The sequence below is a fragment of the Gymnogyps californianus genome, chromosome 7, assembly GCF_018139145.2.
Source record: "Gymnogyps californianus isolate 813 chromosome 7, ASM1813914v2, whole genome shotgun sequence".
NCBI lineage: Eukaryota > Metazoa > Chordata > Aves > Accipitriformes > Cathartidae > Gymnogyps > Gymnogyps californianus.
In genome coordinates this window covers 43,230,203-43,247,306 of record NC_059477.1, presented here as the reverse complement: position 1 = coordinate 43,247,306, position 17,104 = coordinate 43,230,203, and the positions used below count along the sequence as shown (strand labels likewise).

The following is a 17,104-nucleotide window of genomic DNA, read 5'->3' as shown; positions in this document are numbered from 1 at the left end:
CCAGGCTAACTTCAAATCACAGAAAAACACCGCACACAGCAATCAATCAAACAATTTTCATCAGCTAGAAGATAGCAAGGTTGCAAGCAAGGGCCAAAATGGATTTGTCAGAGCAAATCGGGTCAAATGGACTTAATTTCCTTCTAAGGCAGAGGAACAGAGGTGCCGAGTAGGAGAGAACTGGACTGCCTGCAGGAATACAATTTTTTAAATTTATTTTACAATAATATTAACAAACTAGAGGAAAAAATGAGAAAGATGCAATATATGAGGAAACGGCGCAGAAGCGCAGCTCTTCGAAGCAGGAATATATTTGCTGCACCAATAGAAAATGGAAGACTTTCCATTCATTTCCCATTAAATTCCATTTAAGGCGACAGCCTTGCTGGAAACCCCAGCCTGGTCTCCAGGGTGGTCCCTGCTGCAGCACTGCCGCTCAGCAATGAACGCCTCCATCCTTTATACTGAGCCCCCCTGGGATGTCGGGGGGTGTCCAGGACGAAAGGGGCCGCGGCCCCCCAAGCCCCTCAGGCAGTCCCATGCTGGGGTTAACACCACGGACCCCCGGGCACTGGGACTTCCCCGCTGCCACTCCGGACGCTGCTCAGATGTGCTCGTTCTGCACAAACGCAGCAACGGGAACAGGCAACTTGGCCTGACGGGATTTAAATCCGATCGATATTAGGAAGTGTCACTTTTGAGGGCTTCGTTTAGGGCAGGGTTAAACAATAAAGTCATTTGATGCAAACGGCAGAAACTTCCGAGCCAGCCATCTCCTCCTCGGGTACCACCACCCGCGCCTGGCCCGGGAGGAGCTGCTCTTCTCGGGGCAAAACTGCTGGGCACTGAACAGAGGTTTGGGGACAACCCCAAGCAGAGCTACCACGGAAAGAGCTACTACAGAAAATATGGGCATGGCAAAACCAGTCATTCAAATTGCACCAGCAAGTAAAATGCTTCCTGAATTAAGATAAAATTATGGCCATCCTCAGGTGAGTATTTTCATTCTTTGCTCAAACTATTTTGTGGGAACCTTCTTATTTAGGATATGCCGTGCCCCACTTCCAGATCGGGGCAAATAAAACGTCCCTCAGATTCATGGTGGCCCAAATTCAGATCCTGGCACAACCCATACGTGCACGTGAGTTGAACAGGTCTTTAAGCTGTTCTGCTCGCAGATCCACAACAGCGCCCTTGTGACCCCAGTACCGGGGCTATTGTAGCCAAAGCCTTTTTCTGTCCAGAAATACGAAAAAAAAATCACTAAATCATTTATACAACTCAGTAGGAGAGGCAGTGATGGTAAGAGGACAAGAATAAAATGAAGACCTCCAATTTATGCTTATTGACTGAAAAAACAATAGGCGAGAAACAGCACAATTTGGGCACTGTAGTTTTCTTACTCGTTCATTAATTTCTCAGAGAGGAGCAATTCGGGTCTATATTTAGCAAGCAGCATCTCCACGTCCCTGCCTGCTGGTGGGTTTACAGGAGGGAAGCATTCCCTGCCCAGCACCGCAGCGTGAGAAAGCCAACACCCTGCGCAACCACATCGCGTTTGCTCCCCAAAAAATTCCAAGCCCTTTGCCTTCCGTGCGTTTCCAGCCAGCGCTCGCCCAACAGCTCCGACCTGCCAGGGCTCGGCGTGTGCTAACGCCGTTCTCCAGCCCCACCGGGGAGATCCTGCCCCCCCCCGGCACCCCCATAACCAAACCCACATGGCTCCAGCTGCAGAAGGGATGTACCTCGCCGGCTCGCGGGGAACCGGGTATTCATGTTTTTCTGCTTAGATATGTTTGATTTCCTGGAGGCACGGTTGCAGATTTATATCAGAGATCAAGTTTTAGTGCTCCTGAGTTTTCTGGATGATTGCACGTGTCACTCCCCCAGAGATTACTAGCTCGTCCTTAGCCCTCCAATACTTATTCATGGAAAAAATTGAACTAGATGCGTAGACCGATGGTACAAGGTCCGCCAGTGCTAGCACACACAGCACAAGATCCGCACAAGAAGGCTTGTTCAAGGAGAATGTATTCTGTTTGATGAAGCGTGAACAAGTATTTTTTTGCACAGACATGACTTCTGATGAATCACCAGTTATTCAGATTATATATGGTAAAAGGAAAGCTCCTGCAGAGCTCCAGATTAAAACCACTATCGTTTTTCTCTGCTATATCTCCAAAGAGATCTAAGGGAAAAAAGGAGAAAGAGCCATGAAGGCTTTATGCAGTGAAATTCAGTACTTTGGGGAATTGCTGCCTTACGCAGGAGGAGGGATGCGTTATCCAAAATACAACGGCTGCAAGTTATGTAAGGGATGCAGTTACCAAAACTGTTCTCTTCCCGTTGTGCCTCCTTAGAACTAGCACACAAACCCATACACTTTTGCTACATTCTCCCAGAACCTTAAATCTTTTCATTAGCATTAAAAAAAAAAATATGCTTTTTTTCCCTTTTTTGGTCCAGCTGAGCCCTTTGGCTGTGCTGCACCTGAGCAGCAGCTGCGGGAGGGGCAGAGGGAAGCTGGGCGATGAAGGTCCCAATTTCAGCACATCCGCGCTCTGACAGTGACAAACGAGTTTGCCTGCATGACCAACGAATATTGTTTTTCCCACTAACGGATTTTGTATAATGGTAGCACTGGAAAAAGATTTGCTGAACTGCTAAGACCACAAGATTTTTAAATGACTATTTTATCATGTTTAGGTTATGCTTTAAAAAAAAAAAAAAAGGAAAAAAGAGAAAACAAGCCACTTTCATTATGTAGAACTGCTGAATTGTTCTTTTCCTGTCACCTTCCCATCTAACACACCTTACTGATGTCTCAGTACTAAAGCAGTGGTGGAGTCTCCCTCCTTGGAGATATTCAGAAGCCATCTGGACATGGTCCTGGGCAACTGGGTCTCGGTGGCCCTGCTTGAGCAGGGAGGTTGGACCAGATGATCTCCAGAGGTCCCTTCCAACCTCAACCATTTGTGATTCTGTGATATTTTGCAGAGAAGTGGTTCAGAGAGATGATTTCTAAGCAAATTTAGCCATCGAGTTATCCCTGGTGAAAGCTGGCTTGGGCTCCCCAAGACCCCAGTCCCCTCCCACTGATGCAGAAGGTGAGAACTCCCCTCATCCCTTGCCAAAGACCATGACGAAGAGGTCCACGACACACATGCAGGTCTATACTCCTCCAAACCCAAGCTACCGACAGCTTCATGGCATCCTCACACAGACAGGCAAACCCAGAGCAAACAAGGACCCATCCATGGTGGAGCAACGCCGGCACGCACGATGCTGTGCAAGAGTCTGCTCTGGACCTTGAGCTCCTCGCTCTACCTCTCTGCCCAAATTTCTGCCCTGTCAATACGACAAGATTGCTGATACCTTATGGACACCAAGACCTCGTCACAGAAACTACTGTAAGACAGTGGAGAAGAAGAGCGAAAGGATGAACAGGGTGTAATTTATGAAGTCCACCAACTATCAAGCGATGCAATGTTTTGATTCTGGTTAGCTCCTCCATTAACTCCAGAGTATTTTCCCCTCTTTTCTGTCCTCTGCTCACAACACTTTGCCCACATCTGCACAAAAACCCCAAAATCTGAACGGTAACATAAAAACAGAATAATATTTTATGCTGCACCTTTACAGTTGCTAAATTCGTACTGGAGTTTCTTTAAAGCTAAGCGACCTTGAGAATAACGCATAGGAAAAACACTTCTAAATATCCCTAGAAATTCTGAATCACATTAGCTTTCAGATCTGTATTACAGTTCTTCGTTCACTCAAGTTGTTTTGGTTTTGAAATCATTCCCACGTATCTGTTTCTGAGAGAAACCTTCCTGGGGAGACCCGCAGTTTCATAATTCAAGCTATTCATGTTTTTAAAAGTAAAACCAGTGGAATATGCCTTTGATTCCATCTCTATTTATTTAATTAAAAAGCCTGGCAGGCTGTTTGATTTCTTTAATCAGCAAACGATGTTAAAAGGTTTCCAAAAAAACATTTAATGAGTTTGAAAATGGATGCACATAGCATTCCTGCCAGGTTTCTGTACGTTTCAGGTTCTCATTAACTGTTCATTTTTTCAGCAATTTCAGCAGCTTATCGGTAAGTCACAGGATAATACAGCAATTGTAAAAGGCTACGTACTCCTAAATGCATGCAGAGGCAAAGCCCCAGAAGGGGAATCCAGCGTAAGAGTCAAAACTTGTTCTCCCCATGAACACCACCGGGAAGGTTTGCTGACAAAGGAGCTTAAAATTCTCCTTCACAATAATGTGAAATCAGGACAATAGGTTTTGAAAATAAATGCTTTGAGTGTTCCTCAAAATTATATGTTATCATAATAATGGAGGGGTTGAATATATATCAAAAATAATCCTAAATGATTAGCAATTACCCTTATGAATCATAACCATCTTTGGATTCCAAAAAGCCATTTGAACATCTCAGCTGTGAAACTCTCCCGTTGCTGACTGACACTCCAAAAAATGGAAATAAACCAATCCCCAGAGCGAGCGCTGAGCACCCTCCAGCGTTCCCGAGGAAAGCTCCTGGGGTCTGGCTTTGGGATGACCCCAGAGCCCTCCCCACGCATGAGTTTTACCCTGCGGGTCACGCAGGAGGTGGAGAGGAGAGGCAGGAGCCACCCGCGGGTACCTAAAGCATCCGTGGCCGTGACCCCTCCCGTCACCTCCTAAAAAAAACCAAATAATCCATCTGCTGAGATATTTTGCTTCTGTTTCCTAAAAGAAAGGGCTGGCTGCCTTCTGGGAAGGGAAGGAGAGACAGGCTCCACTGAGCTCAGCCCTGCGGCTCGCCCCAGGGAGGTCCAGGAGGGGTCAGAAGACCCCGGCTTCCTTCCCTCCAGGGATGCGCTGGGTCCGCTTCCCACTTCCCACGTGTTACTATCTGAACAACCTAAAACCTGTAATTAAGGAGGGTAAGGAAAGCATAAAGAAATGTTTATGTTTCCAGAAATTAAGATTTCAGTGACGAGGCAGTAAATTAACTTAATCAAGTTGGGAGGCATCTATGAGAAATCATTTTTACATGATTTAATGAGAGAAGGCATCGGAAATGGTGATTTTAATCAGCCAAGTGGGACTTATAAGCAAGAAGATCCTGCTTAAACAACTCATTAGACTTCTCCAAAAAATCTTTACTGTCCCTGCAGACAGTCGAACCAAGATTTATTGTGTATATTTACTAATTCTTTAAATCCCTTGGTAACATTCCATATCAAAAGTCAACTGATTAAAGCAGAAAACAAAGTCAAAGAAAAAAACAGTCTTCCTAAGCACCTGCTAAAGAAAACCAAGAGGCTCTAAGTCCCTATCAAAGACAGAGCTGACTCAAATCAAATGCTATTAGGACTCCTAAATCCCTATTTATTATAAATATAAGGGCTATATTAGAGTGAGAAATACTCAATACCTTCTAATACTTTTTATAATTTGTGAGACACTTGCACCCTGGCCCGCACCAGACGGCAATACCGGAGGACTGGAATGGGAATAATATGGGAAATGGCAAAGTCAGATGACTGACCCTTAAATTGTGCTGTCCTGGTGTAACCTAACTGACCCGATACGCCTCCCAAACGCTACGTCCTGTGGCACCATACGATCACACATGAATGCAGAAAAGTGACAATATTGCTAAACTTATTTTGAAATCAGGATTTATAGAATAGTTAAAGGCTGAAGCGTTTCAAAACATGTCCAGAGCCCTGAATCCACCCCACTGATCCTTCCAGTGACTTTAGTTCTCCTTTATTATTTTCTTTGCTGAACTGGAAGTCTGCGTTTATTTTTTTACAGGTATTTCTGCCTCCTTCAGTTCCAGACCAAAGGCCGCTTCTGTCACGTCACTACAACCAGAAGAAGTGCTAAGAGTATACCATGAAATAAATATTTTTGTTATTTATTACTATTTGCTCGCCATCTAATTCTTGACGTCGGGGCCAGCAGACCTCCCCAGGACACAGGAGACGCGCGGCAGTAACTCGGTTCTTTACAAAGGATGTTGTAGATCTGAGCGCAATTTCGCAGCGCTTTTCAGGCAGACACAGAAAATAATTTACTTGAAAAACAAACCAGGAGCGTCGGCTGAAAGCACTAGCTCCCCCTTTAAACTCTGCAGGTTGAAGAACTTTGATGAATATCAAAGCCTTTTCCGTGAAATATGCTACAAATTACCGTCAGCAAAGACCCAGGGGCAGGACCCTCGTGCAGCCCAGGCAGGGCTGTAAGGATGCGGCAGTGGGGAGCAAACAGCGCAATTCCTCTGCGCTGCATTTCTGGAGCGCAGAAGAAAACAATTTACCTCCACGATATTGAGGCTCTTCAAGTCAATTTTACAAAAAAAAAAAAAAAAAAAAAAAAAAAAAAAGAAAAGAAGACAGCAGCTTCAGAAAATTGGCTGTATTATAAGGTTGCTTAATGCCTACGTGCATGAGCCATGCTGTTTTATCGGATCCTCTGAACTGGTTGTCACGTCAGGAGACGCGGCACAGAAGCCAAGCAGCACATCTCATGCCGGGGGAAAGTTTCTCCTAAAACCGCTGCTCTGCTCAGCACACGTTTCCCCGCTTGGGAATGAAGACATGCAAGTGAAATTACCTGTTTTCATAGGGAAACATTAAGAGCTGGAGTCCAATTTTAAACTCAAAAAATAGGTCCCAGGCAGGGTTTCCCAGAAGATGCCCTAACGGAGAACGAATGCAGAGGGATACAGCCGGCATGACATCAGCACGGGAAAGGGCACGCATCGCTACCCGACCTCATTTTGGCTTTTGGACCTCTTGCCTTTGGAAAGAAACCAAATGCCAAGACGGCATCAAATTCATCCATCTTCATTGTGTTCTAGTATTGAAATACAGTCTTCTGAGTTTCAAAATCCAATTCAATTTCAATTCAATCTAATGACACAAAATGATGATGATTTTCTTCATGCAGTAATTGACAGGAGGGTAACAGATAACCACTACAAAGGCAGCTTTATACGCTGAAAGGTAAAAAGTTCTTCACTCTGCACTAAACATCTATTTTACTCCTGGGATGCAAGAGAAACCCATCATAAGAACAGGGTTGTAGAATAGACTTGCTCTCTGGAGGCTGCTGTCCTATCCGCACACGTTTCACTCATAATTAAATTAAATACCGCTCCCAGTAGGATTAACGGAACATCGTGATTGTACTTCAGAACTCAAAATATAAGGCCGAGGTTTAAGACAGCAGCCATCAGAAGGGACTTCCATCCCAGTGGGAAGCTGGAGGGGCTGAAAGGCAGGCAGGAGCATCGCCTGAACTATCCGCTGGGCTGATGCTGGCAGCACAGGTCATCCCGTACATAACTCAACCTCCCTCTCCGCTCAGCCTTGGCTCTGACCTCTGGTCCTTCTGGGCTCGACTGGGCCAGCCACAAAAAGAAACCCTAAACCCCTCTCCCGTTCCGTTCAGATCAGTCCCCGCTTCAAACACTCGCAGCTGTAACGTCGGCTCGTTTGCAAATCAACCACAGTTTATTTAATCTTCCTCCAACCTACTTCCCGCAGGCTACATGTTCATCATCCGCAGGACTCTCCTGAACTACACGCAGATCAATCGGGCTCACGCAGCCCCTGTGAGACCCACCGGTACCACCGCCGCTCTCTCTCCAGCCACACGCAATCGAAATTAATTGGAAAAGCCTTTTCAAATGTATGACCTACTCACTGACTTTCCGAGACAAAAAAAAAAACAAAACAAAACAAACAAGCATCGTTTTTACACCTAACCAAAAATAGCACCCTGGTTTCCAAACAACTGCAAGTTATTTCTGTTCTTTCCACGCCAGCAGACATTTCAGACTTGTACTGCACTTCTGACATCACGTACATACTACAGTGAGGACAGGTAACTGTCTTACACCGAGGAGGAAGAAAGCACAGACCAAGTCTCCTATCGGCTTTATCTACAAAACAGCCAACAGAGCAAGCTGCAAATTTTTTTATAATATTTCTAATAATCCCCTTCAAATTATGGCTTCTGTTCTGGGGTGGCTGTGGGCTGTCAGATGCAAACCGTAAGTTAAGATAGCTTAGATGGAAGATTTCTGCAACATATTATTTCCACAAAGAGAAGAAACCGGTTCTGCGTAACATGTACTACCAGCGCTGAGGCTGATGTCTCCTGACCTGCAGCCAGCCCAGCTCCAGCGGTCACACTTCACAGGATCAGACTCAACTTCTCAGAAAACCACCTCTGAATTAAACCCATTTTTTACCTTAGCAGAGGTAGTCAGGTACGTAACCCATAGGAAACGTTTCCCATTTTCCTTGATGTATAATGTACATTCACAAACACAAACTGCACATGTTCATGTACATCGACTACTGTATGTTCCCAGAGCAAGACCTCTGTCTTGCCGAATGTGTTTTGGCTTTAAAGTGAATGATAGGGGAGGTGGAAACCGTAATAAAGAATCTGCTGGGAGAGCACCAGGATAGAGAGATGGGTCCTGACTTTCTGCAAGTTTTAAACCCACTAAGTGTCCACCCCTCCTCTCTTCAAAAAAAGGGCATCCTTTAGATGAGATTGCCCCTTCCCTTCTGTCTGTTCTTGTTTTCCTTACCTGAGCCAGGCTCAGCAAAAGCTACCTGCTGGAAGCCATCAGTGAGAAGTGCTGCTGCTTATAATAAACCCCCAGTGCTTGTGCCAAAGGCAGTGCCACGAAGCAAGGCTTTCTGCCTCCTCGCCACCACCTGCGGCACCTCCGTCTTCCTATTTACCTGCTCTTGCCATCACCGATATTGGTTCTGCTCCGGTCCAGCTGCCCTCCGGCTCTCTACTCTCCTGCTCTCTCTTTTACTCACATTTTTAAAGACCTTTTTAACTTCAAAACCCTTTCGTCCCTCCATGTTTGATCAAGATAGAGCACATTTTGCTCTGTTTTACCCAATATTCATCTCATCTTATAAAACTAGGTCACAAAATTTGCAAGCTTATACGAGTTAGGCTTTACAGATCCAGAAAACACCTCCTTTTTTTTTGTTGTTCTGTTTATAATTTCCAAGTCTGAAATATTTACAAAAATAAACTCAAAAGTATACAAACACACCACTTTGTTTTAAAATTCTAACGAGTTATTTACAAAATGCCTTTTCTTCAGTCATTTGTGTTTTAAAACAGTTCTGCCAGAAAAAAAAAAAGAACAACCTGGAGTCCTCTGGTCTGCATGTCAGCCCTGAAATCCTTACCCGAGCCAGCTATGCTAAGAGCAGGGAGGTTTTCTTGAAATATCAGGGAGTTTTTCTTGAACAGCACAGACGATTCACCTCTGCTGCCCCCGGCCTCCCTGGGTACCAGGCTGAGTTACTAAAATACTGCAGCCTGAGGCTCGCGGAGGTGGCCTCCCGCGCTAGAAAAGCAGCCCAGCGCAGAAACGCTGGGACACACCAGCATACGGACCGAAAAAACGATCAAAGATATTCTGAACATCCCCCCTAAGCGCTCCCCCCGCGGCAGGCAGCAGCCTGGGAAGCGAAGCAAGGCACTCGCTGGCTGCGGGAGCATCTGCCCCCCAGCCCGGGCTGGGGCCGCAGCATCGCTGCCGGGCGATGCCGCAGGGAGCACAGCATGCCCGACCCCGCCACGGCATCCCCGTGCCGTGCCACACCGCCGAGCCACGGCGGCAGCCGCAACGGAGGCTTCTCCGCCTCGCCGGGAGCACCGAAGTGCATCACCTTGGTAACAGACACACTGCCAAAAAAACCCTCAAACATTTTCACTTCGTAGGAAAACACGACTTCGGCCATCTCAAAGCATCTGCAAAATTTGACCATGCTGTTGGACTACAGGGCAATCCGAAGCGCCCGATTTTTCGAACGCGGATGGCAAGACCTGCAGGGTGACACCTGCTCCGCGGAGCATTCGCTTTCTCTACTCACCCGTCGTTTCCACGATGCCCTCCAGGATGACGACAATCTCAAACTGCTCCGTTTGCATGCTGCGCTGGGAGAGGTCGTAGAAGGGGCTCTTGGCATCTATCACGTGGCAGATGGTGAGCGGGGACACGAGGAAAAGCTGGTCAGCCCCCGTGCTGAAGCCCACGTCCAGCTCCAGCTGATCGAGCGGGAGGAACTCGCCCTCCGGGGTCTGGCGAGACTGGGAGAGACAGAGAGAGATCACCGCTAGAGCAGCCATCACCGAGGCACCCCGACAGCATCCCGCAGCCCTGCCAGTGCTCCGCGCCACCCATCACACGAGGCAAACCCTGGTCCAGCCCCATGGCCGTGAAACGGGTGGAAACCCAGCGCTGGCCGTGCAGAGCAGGGATGAATTATTTCTAACAAACACACATCTTCACTGCAGTTGCAGCTCACCAACAGAGGAGCCCTGGAAAACCGCTGGCCACTGACACAAATGGTGGCTTGGCCACCGACCCGCAGCATCACCCACCAGGAGGAGAAGATGAAGCCGGCGCACATCCAGCCCGCCCTTCACCCAGCTTTGCATGCCACCCCTTGTACAACCAGCGTGCCCAGAGTGGGGTACCCAGACAGGGTCCCCTGCCCGGGGGCTCAGACAAGGGGACATCTCCCCTTGAGATACCCAAAACCTCCCAAAATGCAGGCTACAACACAGCAACCACAGGTGAGGGCTCACAGCCACCTCCAGGGTCCCTCCCACGAGGAACTGTTCAAAAGTGGCAGCAATTAGATTAATTACCGGCTTCTCCCACAAGAGAGAATTCCCCAACACGGACTAACAACAACTAATGTCAGCCCCACATCAGCTGAGCACACAGTGCTCCAGGGAAGTTTTTAGATCACTGTCCTTTTGGCAAAAGAAGCCCAGAGAAGGGGATGCCGTTACTGCTTTAGTTAGAGCTGCCTGCTAAGACACAATAAACCACAATTTAAGAGCTACAGAACAAGTCCATAAAATTGCGCCTAGAGCTGAAACCTCAAATCCAGCGCTCCGGCTCGTGCGCCTCACTGCAAGCTCCGCTTCGCATCCCTAGTCCGTAAGGAGCACCGTAATCAGCACAGCCCTGCCCAAACGCTCCCCCTCCGGCTTTTATTTCTTCTCCCCGTGTTATGAACAGGCAGGAACAGAACATTATAGCCCTCCCTGGTCATTACTTTTATTATAGAGTTTTCCATTATTTGCTCCTCAGATTTTAAAAAGAAGTTTTACAAACTGTTGTAGTCATCACACACAGCCAAAACGCAACGCTAAATCACTACTTGAGGTGCGTTTCCGTCATTCCCTACATTCGGAGCGGATGTGAAACTTCCCACATTGAGCAATACCACTGACTTGAAATGGGATTGATTTTTTTTTTTTTTTTTTTTTTTAATAGGAGCACAATTATGCTTGCAGGAAGAAGCATAATCTTTCCTCTAGCTTCTCCTCCGTTTCCATTCTCCTCGTTACTCAGATCTGCTGCACTACGTATGTAATTTCGGGGGGTCGGGGGGCTGATGCTCTGTTGGGCAGGGACCAGTGCAGCCGTCACCTCCGGACTATCAGGGCTCCTACGAGCAATACCAGCGGCTCCCAGAGAAACCCAGTCCTGTGCCTCCCGTAAAAAAGCCCTGCACTGGCAGCTGCGGGGGCAGGCGGGAGGATGCCGGGTGCCCCCAGGGCACGGGGCAGCCCCCAGCGAGGGTGCGAGGGGTGCAGCTACGGGCCGAGCTCCGCCGGGGTCGGCAGCGGTTGGAGCCTAAAAGCAAAAGGCAGCAGACAGAGGAAAAACGGATTATGCGCCTCGCTTAGGATTTGGTTTCTATTTTTAAAATTTTCCCTGAACGGTGGCTGGATTTGAAGGAGATCTAATCCCAGACAAACAATCGTGTGTTTCGCTGCCCTGAAGTTCCGGCTAAGAAACGCGCTTTAATTTTTGTGTGTGAAAATTCAGATTTATCACACCGGCCTCTGCTACCCCATCCTAGCACACGCCGCGCAGTTTTAGATAAAGACATCAGGGCCGAGAAACATCTAGAGCACATCTGCATAAATATCCCGCCTGCGGAGTCTCATTTGTTCTTTCTTTAGAGAGAAGTCTACTTTTCAATAAAAAGACAAAAACCACAAGCAAAGCACCGAGTAACACCCGCAAGCGGGGCGAGGAGCAGCTCTCGGGAGGGAATTGCTCCCGTCAGACAGCCCACATCCCTACGAGGTTGCCAGAGGCACAGGGGAGGTGAGGGCTGGCCCATTTCTGGGTGACGCCGTCGCGCTGGGGACACCGAGACCCGTCCGCCCAGCTCGGCTCTGGGACAGAGGGAAACGGTGGCCCCGGGTCAGAGCCAAGGAAATGCAATTAGGAGTTGCATGCACCAGGCTTCGTTATGAACGCTAACGGTTCGGGGAAGTCCTTTAAAGGTCTGGTTGTAAAACCGTTGCTAGTTCTGCCCTCCGGCTCCTCTATTTAGCTTCAGCTACCACCGCTACTGTCCAAAATGTTTTGGCTTTATGTGGCACTTCTCCATGGATGCTTCCCAAGGAACACCCAGGGAACACCCAGCGGTACCTGCCCCGAAATCTCAGTCTGAACCAACCAGCCAAAAACCCCCTACCGATGCACAGGAGAGGATGACGAAGCAGGGTGAACTATTATTTTGCAAAAAATTCCTATATAATGGACATCTTAACAGATGGGATAGTGATAAAAAGAAGAGTTGAAGACAATGCGGTACTTGAGGGACACGGCGAAGGACAAGAAGTCCAGAGAAAGAGGCATGAACTACAGATGGGGGGGAAGAAAATGATGGGGAAGAAAGGCTAACAACGGGTGGGCTGCTGCCTGGGTGCCATGAGCTGTAACCGCTGCCGCAGCGCCAGGAAGGACCCTGCTCCCACTCCCACTCCCACCGCTCACACTGGAGCTCACGGGGTTCCCGGGGAATCTATCACGTCTGTCACAAAACCCTCCTGTTTTACAGCTGCAGTAAAATCAGGTAAATCATTATTCAGCTGTGAAGTCATATACACAAAGTACGATCGCTTCCGCTCTGAGGGAATTGAGAAAAAGATTGAGAGCTAAAATGTTAAAGACAAACCAAATATTATTTTACAACTACCCCTGAGTTACAGGCAGCGTTCAACCCAAGGCAAGGTGTGAGAACTCGCACTAGTGACTATCTTGCTATTCGAGCCAATACGTTTGTAGGAAGAAACGACCTTGAGTGACTCTTTTGACTCAATGTAATGCAGGGAGGAAAGTACAGGGCTTCTAAGTTTCATTCAAGTTCTTTAGAATCCTGGAGATTCATTAAAAAAAGTGAATATTACAATGAATGAGTCTTCACACGAACTTGCCGCTTTTAAGGTTTTGTATTTTTTTTTTTCCTCCAGTATGGTCTAAGCTCATGGGGGGGGGGGGGGGGAGAAAACCAGTGTATTGGGATTTCCAATTTTACATGGGTTTTGCAAGCAGAATAACCTTTTACCAAAAAACAAGCATTTCAGCAGAAAATCTGTGAGCAGCCCTACAATTAACTCTGCCCTCCCGCTTTTGCAATAAACCTCCAACTAAGGTTCTATGCAAACCAAAGCAGCAACACTGAAGCAGCAATATCCCCCCCCCCGCCACATACTCGTGCTCCTGCAAGCTGGAAAGCCTGTCCGTGCATGGCAGCACCCCCTGAACGAGAGATCGCTCTCCCTGCTGCAATCCTCTTGGGGTTGTGAGGTTTTTTTCCCTTTTTTTTTTTTTTTTTTGGCCAGGAGGCCTGGCCGAGCACTGCTCCCCTACAGCAGCGAAAGGATGCACCGTGCAGAGATGTCGGGTAGGGGATGCGCAGAGCCAGCTCTAACTGTAGCCACAGAAAAGCCACATTTTAGCCCTTTATTACTCTTCTCCCTCTCCCTCCACGTTTATAGCTGCCCGTGTATAGAGCTCCCGCGGGCTGGGCAGCTTTGGGCCGGGGAAAGCCCCTCAGCCTGGCAGGCAAGGGGCACGGCGGGATGCCCCCAGCACCGCGTGCCACCACGGCCACGACGCAGCCACCGGCACCGACAGCACCCACATCGGTGGCACGCCTCACGAGTGGCCTCCTCCTTTTCCTAACAGGAATGATGCCCCAGGGTGCAAGGACGGCTTGCTTGCTTTGAGCTGCTGCTACAGCAGGGATCCCTGGGCTCCTCTCAGTTTCTTGCTATTTTTAAAACAGCTGCAAAACCTTCGCCCCTCTGACTCCAGCACTGCCGTCACAAAACCAGAAGAAACGATGGCTATGAAGCCCTTCTTTCACATATTTAAAGTTAAGGAAATTTTTTGGAGCCACACTAAGTTTTAAGCTCCAACTTTTAACATTCCCCCTGCGGCACCTCTGGATACAAAAAGGGCTATTTTCAAAATCTGTAATGCAAATGACTCATTTTGATTCTTTAAAGCTACTAAAGAGCTACGTTACATGTGATAGTCTGACCTCTCCCTAGTCAGGATGGCCTCACCGCACAAGGCAGTTGGCGGGGTCACCGTGGTGCCCTCCAAAGACCGGATGATTACTTACCAGGCTAATTGCACATCATTCAATTTACCCATCTAAACTTCCGACACGAGGAAACAATCAGGGATAGCTCATACGGGGGAAAAGCGTAACTGAGATTCCAGCTGATATTATTCAAAAAGAAAAGAACAGGAATAGATGCCTCCAGATGCAGCAAGAGCATCTTCACCGACGTCGGTCCCCAGCTACAGAAATCATCTGGGCACAGCAGGAAGGAGACAAGTGAAATTATGGATTCTTTACATTCTTCTTCTCCCCCCCAGCTTGCTGACTGTGAGCACGACCCCTCCTTTTGGCCACAGACTCCCCCACGGTTCAGGGTGCAGTGGGGATCCTGCAACCCTCGCCGAACGCGGCGACGGTCCTGCCTGCAAAACCCCCGTCGGAAACACGCATTTGGGCCAAAACACAGCAACTTCAGAAGCCTCCGAGCAAAACGCTCTTGTGCTTCGCCGGATGCGGGCGCGGCAGACGGGGGATGAGCATCCCTCCGCGGGGGGCAGCCAGAGGAGCGGGGAAGAAAGCAGGGCAGCCCTCCAAGTGGGGTGTCCCCCCCCGGCAAGGGGACCCCGCCTGCCCCTGCAGAACACCCACTCCGAGGGCAGGGCACCCACATCCCCCTGCCAGCCGCCGAAACATGCGGGATGCTCTGCATGCATCAAACGTCACCCGAGCCGTCCCCTTCCACCCACTCCACCCTTATTTCATCTCCCCTGTGTATATGCAGCCGTTGTAGCAAGTCTCAGATAAACACTCAATTTTCCCTAGACATACAGGGCCATTAGCGTGGTTTTTAAATGTCTAACCTGGCATTCTGCTTTCCATGAAGTTCACGGACCATATAAATAAAGTTCTGCCTGACTGGCCTCACGGTTGCCCGAAAGCACAGCAATATGCCAGAAAGGCAAACAGCTTGCTCTTAAAATGCACACCAAGGAATTCAAGCTACAAAGTATTTACTTGTCAGAGAAATCTAGCATTTCACAGAAATATATAAATAGGCGTGTAAACCCAGTGCTGAATATAAATATTATCCTACGAGGCTGCCGGTAAATCAGATGGTTGAGCGTAAATCTGGCGCCTGACGGCTGAGCCCGACGAGCACGGCAGGGACGCGGAGGCAGCCCGGGGCAGGAGCGAGGGATGGCGAAGCTCTCCTGCCCAAAGGGCGCTCGGAGGGGCCGGCAGCACGGAGGTGGGGACGCGGAGGGGGACGGCGGGACGTCCCCGGGGGGACCGGCGGTGGCAGCGGGGCAAGCGTGGCAGGACCGCACTTACTTTGAGCAGCTTGCAGCGGATCTGCGCGGAGACCATGTGGCTGTTGCGGAGGTTGCCCACCCTGAACATGAGGGTGAGCTTGCCGTCCCGCATGGAGATGGCGGCGTGCTCGCTGAACATCAGGGTCTCGGCCCTCTTCTTGGGCTGAGACATCTTGATGAACATGCAGCCGATGAGGAAGGCGTCCACGATGGAGCCCAGGATGGACTGGAAGAGGAAGAGGATGATGCCCTCGGGGCATTTGTCCGTGATGTAGCGGTACCCGTAGCCGATGGTGGCCTCGGTCTCTATAAAGAAGAGGAAGGCAGAGGGGAAGTTGTAGACGTTGGCCACGCAGGGGGTGTAGCTGTCGTCGTGCGCCTTGTTCAGGTCGCCCCGCATGTAGGCGATCACCCACCACATGGAGGCCATGAAGAGCCAGGCCACGGTGTAGGTGAGGATGAAGATGAAGAGGTTCCAGCGCCACTTGAGGTCTACCAGGGTGGTGAAGAGGTCCGAGAGGTACCGGCTGGTCTCGCCGCCCAGGTTCCCGTGCTGCACGTTGCACCGCCCGTTCTTGTCCACGAAGCGCTGCCGCTTCCCCCGCGGGGCCGCCCGGGGCGGCGGCAGCCCCCCGCCGCTGGCCGACGTGCTCACCACCTGGTACTCGTCCCCCAGCTTCCGCCGCAGCGCCGACATGCTCCGCTCCGCGCTGCTCCGCGCCGCTCCGCGCCGCCCCGCCGAGCCCAGCCCGGCCCGGCCCGGCCCGGCCCCGCGTCCCGGCACAGCCCGGCCCGGCGCCGCCGCTCTGCGGGCGCGGAAGGCACCGCTCTGCGCGGCCGCCACCCACGCGGAGCCGGCGGCAGGGGCGGCGCGGCCCCGGGCAGGGCGCCCCGCGCACCGCCCCTCCGCGCACGGCCCCGCGCACCGCCCCTCCGCGCACCGCCCGGCGCACCGCCCCGCGCACCGCCCCGCAGAACGCCCCTCCGCGCACCGCCCGGCGCACCGCCCCGCGCTACGCCCCTCCGCGCACCGCCCCGCGCACCGCCCCGCGCAACGCCCCTCCGCGCAGCGCCCCGGCGCACCGCCCCGCGCAACGCCCCGCGCAACGCCCCGCGCAACGCCCCGCGCAACGCCCCGCGCCCCGTTCAGCGCCCCACCTCGCCCGGCGCCCTCCGCCTCCTCGGTGCATTCCTCATCTTCCTCACCTTCATCATCCTCCCCACGGCTGTCCTCACCCGGGTCTCCCTCTGTGCATCCTCCTGCTCCTCGCCGCCGTGCAGCGGCTCCCGCGGAGCCCCGGGGAGAACCTGCCGGGAGCGGGGGGGGGGGGAGAGGGGAGGCCTGGGG

The 17,104-nt window shown here is 50.4% G+C and overlaps 1 protein-coding gene across 1 annotated transcript in view; it reads right to left on the bottom strand.

The window, feature by feature from the left end:
• KCNJ3 (potassium inwardly rectifying channel subfamily J member 3) overlaps positions 1 to 16,453 on the bottom strand; it is a 56,464-nt gene extending 40,011 nt beyond the window's left edge. The window contains exons 1-2 of the mRNA XM_050899550.1: positions 15,776 to 16,453; positions 9,926 to 10,142 (exon numbers count right to left, since the gene is read on the bottom strand). Coding sequence (XP_050755507.1) covers positions 9,926 to 10,142; positions 15,776 to 16,453 — 895 coding nt within the window. The remainder of the gene's footprint in view (positions 1 to 9,925; positions 10,143 to 15,775) is intronic.
• Between the last annotated feature and the right edge of the window lie 651 nt (positions 16,454 to 17,104).